Raw genomic sequence first — 25,132 nt, 5'->3', positions numbered from 1 at the left:
GTTGTTCACTCAAAGCCCAGGGCTAAGAGGTTTATCCTTGTGGCATTTATTCCAAACATTCTTTAATTTGTTGTGGCTATGGCTGTGCAGATGTCCCTATGAGCTATTGTAAAATGCTTTTTAGGATCTTTGACTTGCAAAAAAAAATCCAATGCAATTACACACACATCCTGTTCCAAAGTATTATGCCAGAGATTTTCCACTTTCTGAAGTACTAGAGCAGCTTTTTAAAAAATATTTTTCATCCTGAAATGCCATCCTAAGATATTCAAAGTAGCAGAATTATAGACTCAGAATAAATATATTTCCTGGAGTGCAGGTTCCTTTAAGGAACTCTCAAAATGTATATTTCATGAAATGAAGATAGAAAGCTACTGAAATATGAGACTGATAATGCAATGTTACTATTGTCATAATTTCTTAAGTATGTTTTGATATATGATGGGAAGTACACAAAATGAATGTAAACTCAAATGTAGCATAAAAATATTTTGAATTCTTCTTTCCATAATTTACTTTGCCTAGACTTTTTGAAGCCCCTGCTGGTGTGAAAAATTGACTTTTGGGAGCAGGAACACCAAAAACACAATATTTTAAAACATAGATTTCATTGATATGGGTATTCCCTTCATATAGTTGGATTATAATTTTACCATGCCATAATGGACAATTTTGTGAGTTGATGTGGGAAAATAAGTCATGTTCTGGACAATTTGGTGGGGCAGAGAGTGTAAACTATTCTATTCTTTCAAAAAACTTAGCTAGTCTGGTCCCCAGAGAAAAACTCATAATTCAGCCTGTACTCATTTTGAACCCTTTTCATTTTGGTAGTAAGACATGACAGATTTTGTGTTGTAATAGCCTTGAGCAATTCAGAGTTCCCAACCCACCCAATAAGGAATACACACATATGTTAGAACATATATAATTCTATATTATTATAACACATGAAAATGTCCATTTTATTTGATGCCTATTTAGTGCAGGATAAAAACAAAATTTAAAAGATTTTTTTGCCCTCAAGGGGTTGGTAATTTAATTGGGGAAGAAAAAATAAACATATGAGAGCAACAGTGGAAAGAATATTTTACTTAGAATCAAAAGGTCTGGTTTCAGATCCCATCTTTGCCACTTATTATCTGTGTGATCCTGAGCAAGGTTACCAACGTTTCAATATTCTATTAAAATGAGAATTGACATTATTTGACTATTATATATGAGACACTGTACTAGACGTTGGGAACATGAAAATAAAAACAAAACATCCCTGGCTTCAGTAATCTTCTCATTGTACCTTGTATCGTGTTTTACATATTGATAATATGTTTATATCAATGGCATTTGCTAAAAATTCAATTGTTTTTACTTTGCTCGATTGATGCTGTGCCTGGGATGCGTCTTAGAAAAGAGATATCCAGCACTCATTCTCTGTGCCACATGAGCCCCAAACCAGATGAAAATGTAATTGGAAACTATTTAACAAAATAAATAAAACTATAAAAAAGATAATCTTATTAGGTAGTCTTCTAAATCATTATGCAACCTTCAATGATCCTTAAATATGGTTTGTCCCTTTTTCTCTTTGCATTTGACACCATTATCTTAGAATCTTTGTTTTGATCTTCAAAGTAAGGAATCCAAGTTACAAATGCCATATGAAAAAAATTCTCCAAATCACTAATAATACAGAGCTAGGTAAATTAAAGTAATTTTGAAGTTCTACATTGTACTCATCAGATCGACAAAGATTCCCCAAATGGAAAATCACAATTGCTGAAGGGATTTCAAGAAAATAGGCATTTAATGGACTTTTGGTAGAGTGGTAAATCGATGCATTCATTTAAAAAAGCAAATTGAAACTATGTTCCTTTGAACATTACACTAAGTATACCCTTGGACTTAATGATTTCATTAGTAGCCCAGTAATCTAAGATCAAAAAAGGAGAAAAGGAACATACATCCAAAAATATTTATAGCAACTCTTTTCTAATGTCACAGAACAGAAAATTAAGAGATTGGCCAATTTATGTTACATGAATGAAATGGAATATTATTTTGCCATAAGAAATGATGGATGATGCAAAGCACAGTTTTAGAACAACCTGGGAAGAAGAGTTGTATGAATTGATGCGAAATGAAATGAGCAGAACCAGAAAACTAATTTACACAAATACAGCAACTTTGCAAAGACAAACAGCTTTAAAAGACTTAAAAATTCTGAACAATTCAACGACCAGTCATGATTCCAGAGGACTGATTATGAAGAAGGCTACCCACTTTTTGACAGAGAAGTAAAATACTTAAGATACTGAATAAGATAACATTTTCAGAAATGGCCTTTGTAGAAATTTGTTTAACTTTATTTTGCATATTTGTTGTGAGATTTTTGTTTGTATCTCCAATTTTTAGAGAAAGAATGTTAGGTCTAGTATTATCAAGAAAGAAAAATAAAAAGAAGATGGCCATTGAAGGATTTTTTAATACACAGAAGAGAATGAAAATATTCAGACAAGTAGGATGACTTTAAAAAGTTACATGTGAAATTTGTTCTATGTTTTAAAATAAAAGAAAGGGGTTTTTGTTTTAGTTTTAGTTTTCAGCATTCATTTTTGTAAGATTTTGAGTTCCAAATTTTTCTTCTTTCCTGATTTTTCTTCCCCACTCCTAAGATAGCAAGCAATCTGGTATGAAAATTATATGTGTACAATCATGTTAAACATATTCCCATATTAGTCATGTTTTGAAAGAAAAATCCAGAGAAAAGGGGAAAATGATAAGAAAGAAAAAAAAATCAAAATAGTATGTTTGATCTGCAATCATCTCCATAGTTCTTTCTCTGAATGTGGATGGCATTTTCCATCACAAATCTATGAAATTATCTTGGACCACTATATTGATGAAAAAAGCTAAGTAAGCTAAGTAAGGCTGATCATCACATATTGTTGCTATCACTGTGCACAATGTTCTCCTCACTGTTCACTTTCCTCAGCATCAGTTAACGTAAGTCTTTCCAGGTTTTTCTGAGATTTGCCTGCTCATCATTTGTTATAGCACAATGGGATGTATTCCATTACATTCTTATCCCACAATTTGTTCAGCCATTCCCCAATTGATTGACATCCGTTCAATTTCCAATTCTTCCAAAGAGAGCTTTAATTAAAGAATACTAGAACTAGAAGGAACCTTGAAATCATCCATATTGTTGCTCAGTCATTTTAGTCTCTCTATGACCCCATTTGGGATTTTTTGACAGAGATACTGGAATTGGTGTGCTATTTCCTTCTCCAGTTCATTTGTAATTCTCTCATTTTACATCTCTGAATGTAGATGGCATTTTTTCATTTCATACTGGAATTGGTGTGCTATTTCCTTCTCCAGTTCATTTGTAATTCTCTCATTTTACATCTCTGAATGTAGATGGCATTTTTTCATTTCAAGTCTCTTGGGACTGTCTTAGATTACTTAACTGCTGAGAAGAGCTAAATCTTATCATAGTTGATCATCACATAATCTTGTTACTTTATTTAATATTTTCCTGGTTCTACAGACTTCACTCAGCATCAGTTCATGTAAGTTTTTCCAGGTTTTTCTGAAATCCAGCTGCTATCCTTTCTTATTGCACAATTACACATATTCCACAACTTATCATTCTTCAATTGATGATCATCCCTTCAAATTCTAATTCCTTGCTACCAAAAAAAAAAAAAAAAAAACAACCCAACCCAAAAACAAACAAGCAAGTTGTTTGTAAAGGACATTTGCAGCTTTATGCACAATCCTTTTTTCAAATATACATATATATGTGTCAGACAAATATGTTAGAATATGTGGAAATATCCATTTTCTTTGATGTCTATTCAGTTCAGGATAAAAACAAAATTAATTTTTTTTAATAAAAAGTACTCTTTACATTGCAGAGAGCAATAATATAGAAAAGAACCTTGAATTGGAAGAGACTTTATAGGCTATTTAGTCCAAACTCCTGAGGCCTAGAGAGGTAAATGGCTTTGCCTAAGATCATAAGGAGCAAATGACCAATGCCCTTTCAACTTCCCACTATTGCTCCTCTAATATAAAAGAAGTTCCTGTCTTCTCTGGTCTATAGAGTCATTGGCTTTTCTTTTTTTCCAAATTATTTTTCTTTATACAACAATTTCTTAATACAACAAATAGAGGTACAGGATGAAATTGTATAGAGAGGATTGGCTTTGGGTATGGAGAAATCTGAATTCAAATGCAGCCTTTGACACTTTTCCAAGACTTTGAGCAACTCAATAATTAAACTCTCTTAAAACATGTCATAGCGAGGGACGCTACCATACCATACCAAGGAAATCACAGATTGCTGATATATTGTAAGAAAATAGACTATATGTCATTAGAAAAAATTTTTTAAAAATTTTGCACAACAGACTGTTCGTGAAATAGCATAAATAGGAAAGTATATTTAATTTTATTACCTTGGGACATAACTTATATTGTGACTGGGTCTGGCTGAGGGAGTCCTCATAGAACTTTATTAAATAAAGTCAGTATTATCTAGAGTTCAAATTAAAAAAGAAACAGATGAGTGAAAATACCCATTTATAAAGTTGTTTAAGTTATAAGATTATTCATCTTTAAAATGTATTTTTAATTCTAAATTTAAAATGAGCATTTTCATGTAAAAACTGGAACAGATAATTCTTTCCCATTTAAAAAACAATAATCATTTCCCCTGAGATTCTTGAGCTTCTCTTCCTTCACATAAATTTTGTCATTTTTTCTATCTCTAAAAATATTCCTTGAATAATTTGATTGGTATAGAACACCAAATAGATAATGAATTTAGAGTGGTATTGCTGTTTTTACTATATTGGCATAGCCTAATCATAAACAATTTATATTTTCAAATTCTTTAAGTCTGTTGTTGTTTCTGTAAAGGGAGTGTTATAGTTTTATGCATATAATGTTGTATATCTATTAGTAGGTAAATTCTGAAATATTTTATTCATTCTGTAGTTCTTTTGAATGAAATTTGAGAATTTTTTTCAAAGGAATAGACCTTTGGAATTGTGTTGGCAGTATATGGAAGAATTCATGATTTATGTGGGTTAATTTATATTGTTATTTTGCTGAAGTGTTGTGAATTACTTCATTTAAATTTTAGGTGATTTTTTAAGGTTCTCTAAATAGAACAATATCTGTAAAAATGTATTGTTTCCTTTTGATCTATGCTTATTCTCTCAATTTCTTTTTCCTGTCTTTATTTCTATAGTTAGTATTTGCAAAATTTGTCAGATAACAATGGTGATTATGGACAGCTTTGCTCTATGATTTTATTGGAATGATATTTCTCTATTTAATGGTGGCCCTTGCTTTTAAAAAGATAATTGCCATATTAAGGAAAGATCTGTTTATTCCTATGCTTTAAAAAATTTTTAAAATAGAAGCAGACATTGGATTTTTTCAGAAACTTTTCCAGTTTATATTTATATAAACATGTGATTTAATTACTTTGTCATTAAAATGGTCCATTATTTTTATAGTTTTTTTTATATTGAACCAACCTTATATTCCAAGTACAAATCCAAACCAATCCCAGTGAATAATTTTAAAAATATATCATTGTGGTTTCTAGGCTAATATTTTACTTAGTATTTTTGTATCATAGATCACTAGGTATATTGGCCTCTAGTTTTCTTTCCCTCTTTTTTCCTCTCCTTAAGTTTGGTTATCAAGACTAATTTGTTCATAGTTATTGCGTTATAAAATTTGTTAACATCCATCATTTGATACAGGGAATTAATTTTGTTTGGGAGTTGATTTATGGTTTGTTTAATTTCTTTTTTCTGAAATTAGATCTCTATTTGTTGTGAATTTTCTTTTTCTCATTTTTGATATCGACAATTCAATTTTCCTCCCTTTTAAAAATCAGATTAGTTGACAGTCTTATTTTTTTTAAGAGGGAATAGAAGGAAATAAGTATTTACTTAGTACCTACTGTGTACTAGATATTGTGCTAATACTATTTCAGTTGATCCTCATAACATCCCTGTGATGTAGGTGCTATTATTATCCTCGTTGTATATCTGAGAAAATGGCAGAAAATGGCTAGAACACTTCTGGTTCACATAATTAGTAGGATTTGAACTCACAGTTCTGATTTGAAGCCCAGGATTCTATCTGATGCTTTTTATTTATTAATTAAATGATGTCTCTGCCTTTTTGTTGTTAATCTGTTCTTTCTTCTTTGATTTTCAAGTTTTCTGGTTTTGTGTTTAGAAATTTTTTGTATATACTATTTCTTTTTAAGTTGCATTCTCAATTTATTAGTTTGTTTTTTCTCTGTTTTGTTAATGAAGGTGTTGTTTAATGATATGAAATTTCCTCTAAGGACTGCTATGACTACAATCCCCCAATTTTTGTATGTTGTCTCATTGTTGTCTTTTCTTTTTTGAGATTGAGTGTCCCTATCTTTTCCAGACTGGAAGAGCAGGAGCCAGTAATGAAGCTGATTCTACTATGATGAACACAGGAAATTTGACCTTCTGACTTGGGCTGGTTTAGCTTAAGTCCACTAGTGGCTCTCCAGTTCCTGGGGATTCACCATACTGATGTCAGACTGATTAGATTTTGTCCACTGAATATTTGAACTCCCAAACTCAAAAGATCCCCAGTAGCAGAGATCAGAGCTATGTGTCACTAAGCCTGACTGTTGTCATTTTTTTTATGAATAATCTGCTTCTATGATTTGTCCTTTGACCTACTAATTCTTTAGGCCCAATGTAGTCTCTGATTTTTAATCCTTTCTTCAAAGTGTTTTTATTAATATAATTTGTACTGCATTGTGGTCAGTCAAGAATTTGTTTAATGGATGTGTTTTTCTGCATTTGTGAAGTTTTTAATTTCCTGACATGGTCATTTTGTGTGTTTGGTACAAGTGCCATATACAACTTGATCTTGTTCTATTTCTAATTAGCAAAGCTCTATCATGTTCAAATTTTCTAAAATTCTATTTAGATTTTTAGTTTCTATTTCTTATTAAATTTGACTCTGAAAGGAGGTTCACAGAGATCTCTAATTATTAAAGGTTTACTATTTCTCCTGTTCAGTAGATTAACTTTTCTTTTGTATATTTAGATCGAAGTTCTGAACTCTTTTTAGGTCATGGAACCTTAAGTTTCTTCTTAGAATAGTATTTTAAAATGCTAAAAATAAAAAAATGTAACATTGAAAAGGAAACCAATTTTACTTGAAATACAATGATCAAAACACGCACTTTAAAAAAGGTTCATAGACCCCAAGTTAAAAACCCTTGATTTAGATCTTATGTCATTTCTCATTGTTTCATGGAATATTGATTTCAGTTGGGTTCATTCCAATTTTCAGACATTCTATTACTTGGATAAGATTTTCTACATCCTATCTGAAATAACTTATCTTTTTGATTTTTCTCCTTTAGATTTCTTATTTAATTTATAATACATTTTTAATCTCTTAATTTATCTCTTCCAGGAATTCTAATAAATATGGTGATCAAACCATATCTTTATCTGAAGCTCTGGCATAATGGCTATGGAGACATTTTCTTCCACCAGTTAGCGGTCCTGGGTGTTCCTCCATGCATAAACTTTATTTATCATTGATGTCTTGTGTTTTTTTCATATTCCAACTTTACTTCTTAAACTGGAATTCTTTTCTCCCAAGGACAGGATCCAACTAATCCTGTATTCTTAAGTGGAATAATGGTCCCTATTGGTTACTAGACACTCCCTTCTGCTAATGTCTGTTGTAGGTTAAGAGTTGAGAGATCCCTGGTTTGCCCATATCCTCTGAATACAAAGTATACTGAGCCCCTTGAAGGTCTTTCAAGGACTAGTTCATATCGGATTACTACAAATCCAGAATCATTAAGGTATATGGACTGGCTATTTCCTACTTGGCAGGAGCTTTGCCACTTGGCTCCAGTGGGGAACAGTGGGGAACAGTGGGGAACAGTGGGAAACACCAGAGTTCTATAGGGTCCCTTCTGGGGTTTGATTCCTGGAGCACTTTGAAGCTGTTGGAACTCAGACTTTTTAGCTCATATTTTCCCTAACAGGTTCCTCTTCCTGGACCTTGTTTCAAAGTCAGTTCTCCAAGGTCATAGTGAAGGGAAGTAATCCCTGTGTAGAGAAGGTTCATTTTCATTGCCATCAGCAACACCAGCTTCAGGTAAAATTCCAAGAAACCCAGGATCAGCAGCATACTAGAACATGAGTAGAAAGTCTAGTGTGGTCTCTCTCTCTCTCTCTCTCTCTCTCTCTCTCTCTCTCTGTCTCTTTGTCTCTTTCTCTCTCTCTCTCTCTTTCTATATATATATATATCAAATTTTTATTTAGTATTGCATTGTTAAGACAAAACTTAGGAATCAATTTGGGCACTAACCTTTGCTTTTTGTTTTTGTTTTTAAGAAACGAAATGATTGGATTTATTAGTGAGAAGTTAAAAAAATCATCTGTAACCTCTTTTTTGTCTTTGTTCTAGATACATTGATTCTATCCATGTTGAGAGCTCACTAGTGGGGAAACTCCTTTAACTCTACAATAAACTGCCCTTTAGGGTTTTACAGAGTTTTCTGCTACACTGATAGATTAAATGACTTTTCTTGGATCACAAAGCTAAGTATGTGCCAGAGGTATGACTTAAACCATAGTCTTCCTGATTCCAAGGCTTTTTTTCTCTCCACTACTCCATGTGACTTCTTAGTCATGGAGTTAGTCTTTTAGAGACCAGAAAAAAGATTGATAGACATAGTTATTTAATTCCTCTTCCATTCTCCTATATGACACGTGTAGAACTCTCCCATGCTTCGCTACGGCTCAAAATTCATCACAATATAGTCATCTTACTGATGATAAAACTCTCTACATTTAGTGGGAGGGAACAAGCATTTATTAAACACCTACTATATTCCAGACATTGTACTAAATACTTTACAAATAGTATCTCATTTGATCCTCACAAGTTTGGAAGGCAAGTGTTTATTATTATTCTCACTTTATTGTTAAGGAAATGGAGGCAGGCAAAGGTCTAGTAAATGTCGGAGGTCGTATTCAAACTCAGGACTTTCTGACTCTTTCCTGAACTTTTTCCACTGTACCACTTATCTGTCCTTGGACAACATAGCCTGACACCAACATCATATTCCAAATCATGTAAGTTTGAGACATCCTTCCAGAACTTGTGCTTGTTTCCATACAGCTAGGTATAGACTTCCCTGAGGCAAGGCTCGTTCCATCTTCCAAAACATTTTGCTCTTAGGATATTTTGCCTTGGAGATTTTTTCCATTAACATGGAAAGCATTGACTGAATTGACTCCAGTTGTACCTAATTTTGGAGGAATAACTATTATCATTGCAAAGATAAATGAAACCCATCTGGATTTGCTACTCATTAATCCTGGCCATTCTTCTCATCCCCTACCATCTCCCATCCCCATCATTAAAGAAAATATTTTTTAGAGAAGTTGACTTTGAGTTTCAATATGATGACATACTTTCATGACTGCAAAACCTATTGTGCATCTCACTGATTGTAAAGTCTGAAAAACATGAACGTTGAATTTATTTGAAGTAAATAAGATGCTGATTGCAGAATACCCTTTTTACCCTTGCTATTTGGAAGATTAAGTCTGTCGTTGCAAAGTTAATGACATTCTTTTATTGCAAAGTTAATGACATATTACAATGCTTTCTATTTATCTAGCACCTTTATTTCTAAATGATTCTAGAGAACTTTATATACCATGAAGTGTATACACACACACACACACACACACACACACACACAACTTCTACAGAGTAAAACTGCACTAAGACTTTTGGAATTTTATATTTTTATATATATAATGTGTGTGATATATTTAATGATAGATAATGATTCATTTCACATCTTTTCAATCTTTAAAATTGTTAAAGTAGTATAAGAAGCAAAGAATTGATATACAGAAAGTATTTCAATGTATCTAGATGAAATATATTAGGTATAAAGTAACAATAATTATTATCATTTCCTTATTTAAATATATTATAGCATTTATATTCTTTCCCCATCCTATTCCACCTGCTCAAACCTCTTTCAAATGCCTCTCAAAATCCTTTTGTCATTTAAATCCACTTAACTTAGGTCTATTCTTCTCCTAAGAATAAAATATTTCTATAGTACTCTGCAGATTACAAAGGGCTTTTCTCATGATAATCCCATCAGCAGACATCTCTATTTTAAAGAAAGATGAAGAATCAGATGTTCTGGGATATTAAGTGATTCACCCAAGTGATGCATGATCATAGCACATCAGAACTAAAGTGACAAATAACTGAGTTCAAATTCTGCCGAAGACATTCACTAGCTATCTCAGTGTAAGTCATTTAATATCTTTCAAACTCAGTTTTGTCATCTATAAAATGGGAATAATAGCTAATATTTATGTAGTTCCTACAAAGTACTTTATATATGTGTTAACTCACTAATACTGGAAACAAGTGCTATTATTTACCTCCCATTTTACAGATAATAAAACTGAGTCAGAAAGAGGTCAAGTGATTTGTCTCAAATCACAAAGTACTAGTATAGGTGTCTGATACAGGTTTTGAATTCAGGTCTTTCTGATTCTAAATTCAACACTTTATCCACTATAACCTCTGGTTCACAGAATCAACATAAGAATTAGAAGAGATAATACTTATAAATCTTGAAGTACCATATAAATACTGGCTATTATTATGAGCAGCTAAGTAATAATGTGGATTAAGTGCTGGGTCCGGAGTCAGGAAGATCCATCTTCCTGAGTTCAAATCTAGCCTCATCCAATGACTAGCTGTGTTTGATTTTGGATTAAATCACGTAATTAATCCTATTTCCCGTTTCCTCATCTGTCAAATGAGTTGCAGAAAGAAATGGCAAACTATTCTAGAATCTTTGCCGAGAGTACCCCAAATGAAGTCGGGAAGAGTTGGACACAACCTAACAACAATTATTATTAGTTGTTAAATAACAAGAAACAAGATTTTAAAATTAAATCTTCTGATGACCAGTCCAATGTTTATTTTACTGGGTCACCTAGTTATTTTGAACAAATTAGCTGATTTAAAGAAGGGTCATAATTTCTTAATGTGTGCCTAAATAAACTTAGAATATTCAAGAGTCACTAATCTAATATTTTTTTCTTCATAAGAATAAGTTCCTTGATTTTAGCAGATACAGAAGACAAAAGGTAAATGGGTAAATATGTATAAATATATATATAAATCAGGTGCTAAATGACCTTTTTTGAGGAAAGGAGACACTAGCATCTAGAGGACTAGGAAAAATCTCATGCGGAATGCAGAGATTGATTTGAGTATTGGAGGAAGCCAGGAATTCCAAATCATGGAGGTGAGAAGGGAGTACAAGTCAAGCCCGAAGGTTATTCAGCATGAAAATACATAGAAGGGCGAATAGAATATCTTGCATGAAGAACAGCAAAAAAAAAGGCCAGATTGACTGGAACATGCTGTTCATGGAAGGAAGTGTATATCTCATATGCAATGAAGTATAAGAAGACTAGAGAGGGATATTGTTATAAATTATAAGTTGAGTATAAGGGGAAACTGAGGACTTTCAGAATAGTCACTTGATAATTCCAGACCCAATTTCAAAGCTCTGCTATTCATTAAGAAGGCTCTAGGAAGGAGAACCAAAGACTTCATCTTCTAGTAGAGATATCTGAGGTGATCTCCTGGACCTTTACTTAACTACTTAAAGAAGAATCTAACTATTTAATGTCCTGGAGATATTCTAAGAGGTCTATAAACTGACTAATCTCTATTTTTTGATTGTGGAAGCCTGAGGTAAACTAAGTCTCCTTGATTATTCTAGCATAATGGAGTACTTGCCTCCAAACAAATCTCCTTATTGTGGGGGATTATATGGTTTCTTATAAAATTATTAACTAAGGTAGATGGAACCTATAACTTGAATTCAGTTTATCTGAGGGGTTTGGGAAAATGAAATAGGATGCTCATATTGGCTCAAGTTAACAGTTATAAATCTTGTGAAACTGATCACCATAAATCCATAAGCTTAGGAAAACACACCTGCACACAGTAAAACTGACCATACGGGCCTGACTGGAATTTGGCAAATTCGTGCCATTAAGCAGGAGCGAGAATTAATCGATGAGGGGGGTGTCAAAGATTCTTGTGGTTTGTGACTATATAATTCCTCTGACTTCTGAGGAGGTGACCTCCTCTTTACTGGGGAACCCCAGTTAGTGGATGTCTGCTGCTCATGAGATCCTAAATAAACACTTCTATTCTTCACCTGACATACCTGAGTATTTTTTAATTGGATTTCTCATACCACACATAAAGAACTTTAAATGCTAAACAGCAAAGTTTATATTTGATCTGATAGGTAATAGGGAAGCATCAGATTTTATTAAGAAGAATGATCATGGTCAGAGATGTATGGAGTATTCAGGGAAGACTTGATATCTCTGGTGTGAAGGCTTGCTGAGCCCTTTACAAGAGTGTTTATCCACCTTTGGCTTAGTTTCTCTCTTTTTAAAAAGCAATTATTTACTTTTAACTTTTTCTTTACATTTTAAGTTCCATATTTTTTTCCTCTCTTTAGCTCTGTTCCCTCACCCATTGAGAAGGTAAGTAATATGATATCAGTTCTAAATTTGAAGTCATGCAAAATATTTCCATATTAGCAATGTGGCAAAAGAAAGAAAAATAAAGTGAAAAAAAGCATGCTACATTCTGCACTCAAATTTTATCAGTTCTCTCTCTGGACATGGATAGCATTTTTTGCCATTGATCCTTTGAAAATATCTTGGATCATTGTATTGATTAGAGTAACTAAATCTTTCACAGGTGATCATCATTACAATATTGCCGTTATTGTGTGCAATGGTCTCCTGGTTCTTCTCACTTAATTTTCCATCGGTACACATAGGTCTTTCCAGATTTTTCTGAAACTATTCTCCTTATCCTTTCTTATAGCATAATAGTATTCCATCAAAATCATACATGACAACTTGTTCAATCATTTCTCAACTAATGGGCATTCCTTCAATTCTTTGCTATTGCAAAAAGAGCTTCTAGAAATATTTTTTAGTCTTTTTCTTAATGTGTGGACATCATGAATTGCCTATTAGACACTGCAAATTGTATATTGTTCCATCAGAATCTCAATCAACATATCCGAAATAGAACTCATTATCTTTTCCCACTTCTTTCTGAGTTCCTCTTATACTATCAAGGTAATTATCATCTTTCTAGTTATCAAGGTTTGTTACCTCTATCATTTCTCAGTTCTTCACTTTTCCTCACCACATATTCAGTCAAATTATCTAATTTTGTCCTTTCTATCTTTAATGACATTTATGGTTCACATAATTCAACTTTCTCCACTCACACAGCCACTTCTTAAATACAGGGTTTTATCACTTTTTTGATAGTTTCTTAAAAGCTAATTCTATTTCTTTTTTTGAAATTGGATAATTTGATTTTCTGTTAGTTTGGGTATTTTGTATCTTTGTAAACATCCTTCTATTTCTTTTATGTTTTCAATTTTAGTAGCAAATAATTATCCATAGTTAATTCTGATAATTTTTTTTTCATTTCTTCTGGTTTTGTAATGGTTTTGCTTTTTTTTGTTGTTGATTTGATTTACTACCATTTTTTATGAGCTAAAGTTCTTTTTATTTTTAATAATTATTTCTAGAGGTTCTTTTTTTGGGAGTAAGATGTTCTAGTATATCTATTTCTCCTCTAATTTTTAGCATCTTTTTCTTAGTGTTGATTTTAGGTTGGACTATTTGTTGGTTTTCTAATTTTTTTATATTACATATTTAATTCATTAATCTTTTCCTTCTCTATTTTGTTAATGTATGTTTTTCAGAATATAGCTTTTCCTCTGAGGGCTCCTTTAGCTGCAACTCAAAATTTGTGGTATGTTTAAATCATTATCAATGTTTTCCACATAATTATTGTTTTTTAAATTTTTTTTGACTCACTCTCATTACTTAATATTTCATTAAGTCTCCATTTGAGTCTGTGTCTTTTGTTTTTGTTTTCCTTATACAGCCAATTACTTTTTTTTTATTGTATTATGGTATCTATAGGATGTGTTTACTATTTCTGTCTTTTAACATTTATTTGCAATATCTCTATGCTAATTCATGGTCATTTTTTGTAAAAGATCCACATAGTGTTGGGAAATATATGCACATATACATGTTAAGGTTGGGAATGGGAACCTTAAAAGATTGGGCTTATATATAGCAAAGTGTCTCAAGAATTTGCAGACTTGAATTCATTTCCTAGTCAAGGGGCAAAGTTTATTATAATTGTAATGCCATTGCAAGTGGGCTGAATTCCAAAAGAAATTAGCAAAGTTCTAACGGAGAGGAGACCCCTTTATCCAGCTTTCTATCATTGACATGCTAATTCTATGGCCAAGAGGAGTGGTGTCTGGAATTTGGTTATTACTGACCAACAGATTATCTGTCTGACAGTCAGCAAAGAACTGAGAAGTGATGTATTCACTATTGTCTCAGGAGTTTGATTTATGGACTATCCTGAGGCCAGAAACTATTTGCCTGAAGAGTTAGTCTATTCAGAATCAGACAGATTGGGTATGGGAGTTTCCTGAGGCAGACTCTAAAACCAGAAGATTTAGGATTACTGATTTAACAGAAGCCCCCCTGAGAAGGGGACCACAAAATCATATTATATCATACATGCATTCTCACTCAACAGATCTCATAATTGTTTTAGTTTTAATTTTTCCAGCAATTTGCTCAATTCCATATTTTTTTGGTTAGATTTGCCCCAAACAAAAATTACATTATTGTATTACTATCTATTTTTTTTGTAACTGTTAGTTTTTCCTTTGTGAATTTAAGGAATTTGGAGCATGTAAGCTAAATATTTATATTGACTTGTTCTCTAGGGTTTCTTTTAGTATAACACTGTTTACTTCTCTTTTTCAGTCATGAATTGTTATTATTTTTTACTTTGATAACATAATTACAACTCCTGCTGTTTTTTGGCTTCACCTGGAGCATAGAAAATTTTGTGTTAAAATCTCATTTTTATTCTGTATATATCTTTACTTTTTAGATGTATTTATTGCAAGCAACAGATTATGGGGTTTTGTTTTTCTTATCCAATCTGTTACTTTTTTTATTTAATTAGATTGTTTAAGCCATTCATATTTAAACTTATGAGTTAGATTAAATTTTTCTTCCATTTGTCTCTAACATTTATTTCCTTCCTCCCCAAGTTAGTGTTTTCCCTCTTTTCCTTTGTAAAGAAAGCACTTTGTCCCTTCAGTTATTTTAGGCTAATTTACTTGAGGCTATTATTCCCAACGGCTTTCTTCTCCTTCCCCTATTTGTTACCTTTTCCCCTAGCTTTTGGAGTTTTGCTCAATTTATTTGTTCTTTTTTCCTTTATTCCTTTGATCTAGTTATTTAATTTCTTCCCTCTTTTTTTCCCTTCTTAGTTAAGTAGTCAAGTAAAATTATTTTGCCTCTTTTACCTTTCAATTTGTTTTGTTACTTTTTAAACTTTCATATTCTGTATCTTTTCCTCTTCATTGTTTTCATTCTTTGATTAATGATCCTAAACTTATTTATTCCTTCATTAGTCTTGCATTCTATGTGAAATTAAAGCTTCTAAGGTACCTCTCTTCTAAATAGTTTTGGCCTCTGGTTGCCCTTTTCTCTTGTGCATCACTCAGAAAAATCAGTTTCCACTTTTCTGCGCTCAAGTAGAAATGGGGCTCATTAACCCACATTTTAGGATTCCAATAGATCACACATTGACTTTTAGTAATCATATGTTAACATTATGTTCTATTGCATTTTTATTTCTTTTGTTAAATATTTACCGATAATATTTTGATTGGTTTAGGCTAATGGGCTAGGTCTTTGACACTTCTGACATAGAGGATAATGGGAGAGCTAGGTGGGACAGTGGAAAGAGTGCCAGGCTTAGAGTCAGGAAGACTCATGTTGATGAGTTCAAATTTAGTCTCAGAAATTTACTAGCTACATGGCCTGAATAAGTCACTTAACCCTATTTGTGCCTCAGTTTCCTCATCCATAAAATGAGATAGGAAATGATATGATAAACTAGTCCAGTATGATAACCCCCAAATGAGGTCATGAAGAAGTGGACAAGACTAAATGATTCAACCAGATATGAAGCATAAAAATATTGTCTCATGTTAGGAATTTCCCATGTCCCTGGCTGTGTGCTTCATTATTAGCTTTTCCCTTCTCCATGATAATCCCCCCACACCCCCCACACCCCCTCACACCCCTGCCTCCACCACACTCCTGCCTCCACCACATATACCATGTAATCTCCTCTCTGGATCAATTTTCCTTCCCATCTCCTTCTGTCTGTCAGTTGCCCCCAGATTTTCCTCCTCCTGCGATAGGTTTTAGAGTTCTCACTAGGTGCACTAGATTGCTGAAAAGTATATCAATTCCTTGGTCCATTTATGAAATATCTTTGCTATTTCATGGAAGCATATTTGGTGGGATTCCCTCCCACCACTGAAAGATTTTCCTGTTTTTTTTCTTCCATTTTTCAATCCAACTCTTTGCCTCCTCACCCATTCTCCTATAGATTCTCCTTCATGGAAGAATACAGACTCCCTCCATTGTTTACCTTTGACTCGATTAAATAACATCACATATTGTAATCTATGTTGTTTCCTTCTCTCTTTTTATATACCCTCCCATTCTGCAATTTAGTTCTCCTATAAACATTGATTCACTTGAAGGGGCAGTGTGTTATAGGTGTGAAGTTTAGTCCATGATGTTTTAGGATTGTTGCATAACCATTCTTTTATTTGACTTCTGCTATTACTCTAATCTCCTTCATATAATGCTAAAAAGAAATCTTTTAATCATCTCTCTGTGGTTTTTTATTCTTGTTTCTACTGTTGTAGTCAACCTCATCTATGACTTCCTTTTTAAAGTTCTTTTTTTTTCTTTTTCCCCCTGGGATAATTAATTTTGTTGTTTATGCTTTCTCTTTTCCTTTCTTGTATTTTTATTGTCTAGGGTGTTTGCAAAGCAAATTATCTGCTCAGATCTGTTTTTCTTTGTAGGAATGATTCAAATATCTGTTTTTATAGAACATCCATAATTTTTTTCATTAATGACCAGACTCAAGATGTCATCTTAGATTGAAAATTGAAAGCCCTTGCTCTATAGGAACTCATTTATCCATTCTCTCCAGTAACTTCTGGCAGGTGAAGATTAGTCTAGTGTCATTCACATTTCTTTTCCATCATCTCTGAATTTCTTTCTCCTGATTGTTAGTTGAATTTTTTATTTTATTCAATTTAACAACCAAATTGGAGATTGCAGCATAGAGGTTTCTTATTTTTATTATGTATTAATTATATAACTATATTACATTTAGAATAATAAATCGTGCATTTATTGTTATAATTATGTTTATTATTTTATTTGTATTTTTTATTTTCTGGAGGTAATCTGTGGATTTTTTTATTGGCACTTTGTTTTCTTTGTTCAGAAGTTCTGGGCGGTTTTCTCATTATTTCCTGCATTGTGCCATTCAGGTTTTTTGAGTTGTGTTTATGTATCTTGCCTTCTAAATCATTGTTTTTATTGATACACAGATCATATTTTCTTTCTAAATTACTACTTTATGCTTTTTTTACTTTCAAACTATTTTTTCACTTTTGTGTATTTGAAATATTAACCAATTATTCTTTCTTTTATTTCTCTTGTAAGGCTTCTCACCATGACTTTTAAGTTTTTCTCTTATGTTGATTTCTGCTTTAAGGGCTATAAATACTGATTTTACAATTATTATTTCTTTAAAAAATTCAGAACATTCTTTATTGGTTCTGAATTTTTTTTTTTTGGGAATCCATGTCTTTATCTCATCAGATACTGATTCATTTCCTTTTCAGAAAGAATCAGAAAGATGGATCTCAAAGCTATCTGAGTCTTCTCCCATGATAAAGAATTCATATTTCACCAGCTTCTGTCTCTGCCTCAAGTGACTTTTGCAGATACAGAACTGGTCCTGGAAGGGATAGTGAGCCTCTTTCCATCCCCAACTGGCTTTTTGTTCCAATTCCTTCTGTTCTTCAGACCTCTCAATAAGTACTGGTACAACACAAAACATTGCCATACAGCCATCCCAGTTAAAACAAACTATTGGCTTTTGGCTTTGTGTAGCATCAAGATGAGGAATGGGGCAGAATTGAGTTCTATGGCAAGCAATGAATTACCTGATGCAGCTTTGTCTGTGTGATTGCTAGTGAGGAAAGGAGTAGCTATGGTTTTAAGGATTAGCCTTTTCTACTGTTAGCTCATTGAGATGTTACCTTCTTGGGTTTCTTGATGTCTTAGACTATGGAGAAAGCCAAAATTGTTTTGTTTCTTATACATAATTCCTGTTTAAGAGGTTTGAAAGGTTATAAGGATGGAAGAAAGTGTTTTCCTTCTTAGTAATGGGCACATGACCAAGAATTCTCATTACCTCTGGCCTGGATCATTGCATAACTTTCTGTTTGGTCTCCCTGCCTCAAATCACTTCCTACTTCCAATATATCTTCAAAAAGATCACCAAAGTATTTTTCATAATATCCATGCTTGACCATGTTATTACCTTTCTCAATAAACTCACTGACTTTTTATTACCTCTAGGATCATATATGAACGCCTCTGTCAGTAAGATCAGTCCTTTCTTCTGGCTGACCTCTTCCTGTCTCATCTCTAGACTTTCAAAACCCAAGGTCTCAAACTCAAGCAAACCCTATTCAGGCTTGCCCTAGACAAGACTAGGAAAACATCAATCCTGTCTTCTCAGTAGACTTCTAAATAATCCTTCCTACCCTCTATTACCCAACCCCAAATGAATGGGGCATTATCAGGATACAGTATCAGTTAGTCATTTCTACTGTGAAATAAATTTGTAGAACACAGCATACCAGTCGTTTGAATAATAAAGGTCTGTGTGAAACCAGAAAATCTAATCGCCAGCTTTTTTCAGAGACCTCACTAATACTCTACCTGATCTCATTTCCCAGAGGTTAGAGAAATCCTATCCCTTTTATTCTTTTCTCAACCTAGTGATACCAAATCCGTGACTTGCTAAAGAATAAATCCCTCATGGAAAATGCCATCCACATCCAGAGAAATAATTATGGAAACTGAATATGGATCAAAGCTTATTATTTCCAATTTTTTGTTTTGTTTTGTCTTTATTCCCCTCTCATGGTTTTCCCTTTTTGCTCTGATTTTTCTTTCCCAACATGACTCATATGGAAATATATTTAAATGATTGTACATGTATAACTAAAAAAAAGAATAAATCCTTCTCCAAATCCCAGTTGCCATTTCCTTCATTTCCACCTACCTCAACCTTTCCTGAAGTCCTACTCCAGATCTCTCTGCTCTTTCCACAGTACTCTCTGGTGCACCATAATTAGAAAATTGCATATAGGATTTCTTCTATTGCTCCTCTTTCTGGAATTCACTGAGACCTGGCTTCCTTCTTCCCTCAATTACTTTTATGTTATATCTCTCCTCTCTTCTCAACTAAACCCCTTGGAAAATCTATTCTATTTTGTACCTCCATTTTCTCTTTGTGCATCCCTCTCATATACATTCTGCATTCTGGTTTTTGACCTCATTCAATTGAAACTTCTGTCTCTTAAGCTAGTAATGATCTCTTCTCTTTCTTCTAATTCTTGACATCTCTTGGGACTTGACACTGATGAATGTCTTTACCCCCAAGATACTCTCTCCCCTCTGAGTTTTCATGCCTTCTACTTATTTAATCACTTGTCAATCTTCTTTGATGCATCCATATTTATGTCAAGCTGCACTCACTGGTTGATCCTCTAGGCTCTGCTCTGCTTTTATTCCATACTATCTAGTTTTGTGATCTTATTAGTTCCCATAGGATCAATGGCCATCTCTATGCATATGACTCCCAGATCTACATATTTAGCTCTAGTTTCTTATTTTCTATTTCCTATATGAAATGTTCATGTTTCCAGTGGCATATCAGACATTTTGAACTAAAGGGCCTTAGGTATCTTAATTTCAACATTTCCAAAAGATAATTCATTATTTTTTTTTTTTTGTAAAATCTACTTCTCCTGAATTTCCTTGTTTTTCCTCTCCTCCCCAAATTTCCTTACTTCTGCTGAAGAGCCATGACCATCCTTCCAGTCCTCAGTATCACCTTTGACTCTTCACTTTCACACATCGCCTATACCTAATTAATTATAGCTATTATAGTTTCTTTGTCAACAGTAACTTTCACATCCATCCCCTTTCCTTTATTCTTACAACCATCTTGCTAGCTCTATGTCCCATCATCTCTGGATGGACTATAGCAACAGCTTTGCTATTGAACTCCCTGCCACACATCTCTTACCCTCTCAAACCAACCTCTATTATTCTGCCAAAATGATTTTTCTCAAAGCGTAGACCTATGTTGATGACTGTCCCTCCTCCCCAATCAATAAATTCCAATAATTCCCATTATCTTTGGGATCAAATGTAAACTGTTACATTTGGGATTCAAAGCTCTTCACAACTTGGAACCTTTCTATATATTTCCAGCCTTTTTACATAGTACTCCATTTCATGAACTCTACAATCCAGCTATATGTGACCTATTTGCTGTTGATCACCTGTAACACTCCATCTCTTTTCTTTGTGACTTTGCAATTTCCATACTCTCTCTCTCTCTCTCTCTCTCTGTCTCTCTCTCTCTCTCTCTCTCTCTCTCTGTCTCTGTCTCTCTCTTTCCCCCCTCTCCATTCTCTTCCCCTTCTCTCTCTCTCTCTCTCCCCCCTTCTCCCCCCTCTCTCCATTCTCTTCCCCCCCTCTGTCTCTCTCCTCTCCATTCTCTTCCCCTTCTCTCTCTCTCCCCTCTCTGTTCTCTTCCCCTTCTCTCTCTCTCTCTCCCCCTCTCCCCCCTCTCTCCATTCTCTTCCCCTTCTCTCTCTCTCTCTCTCTCTCTCTCTCTCTCTCTCTTTCTCTCTCTCTCTTTCTCTCTCTCTCTCTCTCTTTCTCTCTTTCTCTCTCTCTCTGACTCTCTCTCTCTCTGACTCTGTCTCTGTCTCTCTTTTTCCCTGGTTTCTTTCAAAATTCACCTTAAGATTAAGCATTACATCCCACCGAAAACTGCCCTTCTGCAAATGATGATTTTTATATACTTTCACAATATTCTTATAGTTTGTAGATATTAAACTTCTTCAAGGTCATCATGATTTGATATAGCATGAATCTGGGGACTTCGCTCCCTGCAACTAGACCTGAAAAGAACAAATAAAACAAACCAAAATCTCAAATCCATTTCTTGGGTCTATAGGATCTAAAAGGAAGGAGAAGGTAGCCTTTTATCCTACCCAACTAGCATGTGTTGTGCAGCTGCATAAGACCAAATGTTTATTCCTGGATTTCACTGGGTAGGGAGGAAAATGAGAGACAGACAGACAAAGGCAGAGGAAGATAACAGAGTCAGGAGACAGCAAGAGAAAAAGATGGAGATAAACACACACACACACACACACAGGAGAGAGAGACAGAGACAGAGACACACATGGAGAGACAGACACACAGAGACACATACACACAGAAACAGACACACACATTCACACACACACACACACACACACACACACAGAGAGAGAGAGAGAGAGAGAGAGAGAGAGAGAGAGAGAGAGAGAGAGAGAGAGACAGAGAGAGAGAGAGAGACAGAGAGAGAGAGGCAGTTTTAGTTATATAGCCAATAGAAAGGGGCTACTCTCATTCAAGTGATATGATTTTGAAATGCAGAAATCCAAGAAGCAAGTGCTGGAGTCTCCAATGTGGGTACTTCCATCTAAGGTGATATCAACATGCAACAAAGCCCTGTTTGACTTAATTGTATAAGAATGCATCATATGTGTATATAGATGTATGTTAATATTATTTTCTATATGAAAATGTAAGTTTCTTGAGGGCAGGGACTGTTAAATTTTTTTCTTTGTAGCACCCTCAAGTTTTGGCTCAGTGTGATATATTTCAGATTCCCATTCAGTGCTTATTGGGTAACTGAATTCAGTTCTCTCCTACCCAAAAAGCATTATTAAGTACCCACTACATGTACTGGAGATGCAAAGACAAAACCCCCAAGCAGTCCTTACCAACCAAAAGCATACTTTCTATTGAAGGTTTCAGATTTGCTTTTCACTATGTACAAAGCATTGTGCTAAGTAAGCTCTTGCCTTCAGGGAGTTTACAATAATTGGGTAGTAGTGATGGTTGACCATAATCACTAATAATTATAACATATATTAGAATTAGGTATTTTTAAAAGTGCATAGGAGTGAAACCAAATCATTAAAGATTCAAGGAGGGAGAAGCCTCTTGTAGTTAGGGAAATTAGGGAAGTCTTTTGAGTCAGTTTTAAAGGAAGAGGAGGATTGCAACAGGGAAGAGTTTATTCCAAAATTGAAGGACAGCAAAATCATGCTGGTGGGCAAGGGAAAGATGAGATCAGGGGGACATAAGGAGTTCCATTTGCTAGAATGCAGAATGCAAGAGAGGAGAGTGCAGTGATGGGTACAAATCTGGGAAGTAAAATGGAGCTATAAGATGTGGGGTTTCCCCAGTACCTTCTTAGATGTCACAGGAAATGCAATGCAAAAGGTGAGTATCTCCTGGCTAAGGCTCAGTTCCTGTTCAAGACAACTTAGACTTAATTTAAAGTGAAGTGAGGAAGAAAATGAGAAAGTAGTGGGTAGGACCAAGTATCTGTATTCAGTTTTCTCATCTGTTAAAAGAAATGTTGTTTGTCCTTCCTTCTTCGAAGAGAGGACCATGATATCAGGGAGGTGTGATGTGAATTGGTGAGGGAGGCTGCAAGATCACTTTCCCCTCCAAAGCCAACTAAGTCCAGTCCAGATTGCACTAAATAAGCTCAAAGGACCCTTCCAGCCCGAAGTCAGATTTCCTCCCAAAGCTTCATATGTCCCTTTATTCTGTTCCACATTGGGTCTCAGTTGAGCCTTTTCTCCAGATCCATAATTTGTACTCCGGACAAAGGTGCTCAGTACTTTCCCCTCCAAAGCCAACTGGGTCCAGTGGCAAGATATCAGATTTCACTAAATAAGCTCAAAGGACCCTTCCAGGGCAAGTTCTAAGGGTCTGAACTGGGACTGAAACTCCCAGATCTTCAGCGTTTTAGAGTCCAGCTCTCCTCCCCTTCCTCTTAAGTGTCTTTCCTTTATCTGGGTACGTCAGTCAGTTCTGGGTGGGTCAGATTTCCACACCAAAGCCTTATGTGTCCCTTTATTCTGCTCCACAGCGGGGCTCAGTTGAGCCTTTTCTCCAGATCCATAATTTGTACTCCGTGCCAAGGTGCCCAGTACAGGCCTCCGCGCCAAGAGGAAGCCGAAGAACTGCAAGCCAACACTCATACCCACTGAACCGATTCTCCTCTGCTCCCATCTGTGACGGCATGGAGCACCCCACATCACAGGCAGAGCTGGACGTGGACTACAACCTGCCACGGGTTCAGCTGAGCGACGAGATGTTCGTCTTCCAGGACGGGAGATGGGTGAATGAGAACTGCCGCTTGCAATCGCCGCATTTCTCCCCCACCTCGTCTTTCCATCATAAGCTGCATCACAAGAGGCTGGCCAAGGAATACATCCTGCAGGAGGAGAACAAGTCCCTCCGCGAGGAGAACAAGTCCCTCCGCGAGGAGAACAAAGTCTTGCGTAAGGAGAACAAAATTCTGCAGGCCTTCTGGGAGGAGAACAGGGAAGAGAACAAAGGTGAGCTGGGGAGGGCGGCCGGAGCGGCTTCATCCGTTCTGATCCAAAAGGACAACACGGCGCTCCAGGTCCTGAAGAAGGACAGTACAGCGATGCAGGTGCACAAGAAGGAAAGCGCCACTCTGCAGTTTCTCCGGGAGGAGAACAGAGCCCTGCAGCTCCTCTTAGAACAGCGAAAGGCTCACTGGCCGCACCCGGAGCAAAAGACAAACCCCCAGGAGGAAACGAAGGGCCCCCCAACTCCTCACGACGAGGTCCACAGTGCTTCGAGGCAGGCGGGGGAGAGCACCATCCCTCCGTGCGAAGAACCCAAAGGGCCGCCGACCCTCCACGATGACAGCAAAGCCCTTCGAGCCCTTAGGGAGCTGGTCAACAACCTCTCCATCCCTCTCGAGGACATCAAGGCTGTGCCGGGCCTCCAGGAAGAGGCCCAGTCTCTGCAGCTCCTTCGGGAAATGAACCAAGCCCTGCAAGCGCTTCGGGAGGAGAATCAGAGCCTGCACGCCTTGAGGGAGGAGAACCGGATCCTGCACGAGGAGAACCGGACCCTCCAGCTCCTGAGAGAGGAGCATCGGGCCTTTCAAGAGGAGAACAAGGCCCTGTGGGAGAACAACAAGCTGAAACTGCAGCAGAAGCTGGTGATCGACACGGTGACAGAAGTCACTGCGAGGATGGAGATGCTCGTGGAAGAGTTATATGCCTTCATGCCCTCCAAGAACAAGGAGCCCAAGAAGCCTGGCAGGGTGTGAGGGCTGGAAGGCCCCAAGGCCCAGAGCTCGGGGCGCCCACTTAATAGAGCTTCACTTGAAAACTTCTTCCCCTTTCCCGGCCCCTTTCCCTCTGGAGTTCGTGCCTATGGAAAGAGCATATTATTGGCCCCATTGATGCCAGAGAAATAATAAAGGCATGAGGAAGAGTTTGGGAGACTGGCCTGAGAGAGTTATTTCACTAGTAGAGTTGTAACGAGCGTTTCTCTCACTTGGGGTAAACTTCACAAAATGACCCCCAGAGTCCCTCTGGGATGTTCTATGGAGAGGAAGTGGAGGAGGTGGAAAGAGGAGACTCTCCTAGGAGAGAGCAGCAGGAGTAGAAAATGAGCCACCTGGGAGCTTCCTTTTTTATAATAATGTATAATATATTTATAAATAAATTTATATAATTATATACTTTTATATATTAAATTTATATATAAATATAAATATTATAAATAAATTTATAGTATAATAATTTAAAATAATTCTTGCCAAGTAAATCCTTTTTGTGCTCCAGAGAATATTGTCG

At 35.4% G+C, this 25,132-nt stretch overlaps 1 protein-coding gene across 5 annotated transcripts in view; it reads left to right on the top strand.

Annotated features, from left to right (window-relative positions):
- The window catches only part of CBY2 (chibby family member 2), a 37,857-nt gene extending 13,087 nt beyond the window's left edge, over positions 1-24,770 (top strand). For 3 of the 5 annotated variants that reach the window (XM_051983832.1, XM_051983830.1, XM_051983835.1), the window contains one exon: positions 23,380-24,770. In XM_051983832.1, coding sequence (XP_051839792.1) covers positions 23,380-24,600 — 1,221 coding nt within the window. In that variant the 3' untranslated portion in view covers positions 24,601-24,770. Of the gene's footprint in view, positions 1-13,912; positions 13,963-23,379 lie in introns of all 5 variants that reach the window. The other 2 variants (XM_051983833.1, XM_051983831.1) reach the window with 1 other exon arrangement.
- The last annotated feature ends 362 nt before the right edge of the window (positions 24,771-25,132 follow it).

Source organism: Antechinus flavipes, chromosome 3 (genome assembly GCF_016432865.1).
Source record: "Antechinus flavipes isolate AdamAnt ecotype Samford, QLD, Australia chromosome 3, AdamAnt_v2, whole genome shotgun sequence".
NCBI lineage: Eukaryota > Metazoa > Chordata > Mammalia > Dasyuromorphia > Dasyuridae > Antechinus > Antechinus flavipes.
This window is presented reverse-complemented; position numbering and strand designations above follow the sequence as displayed.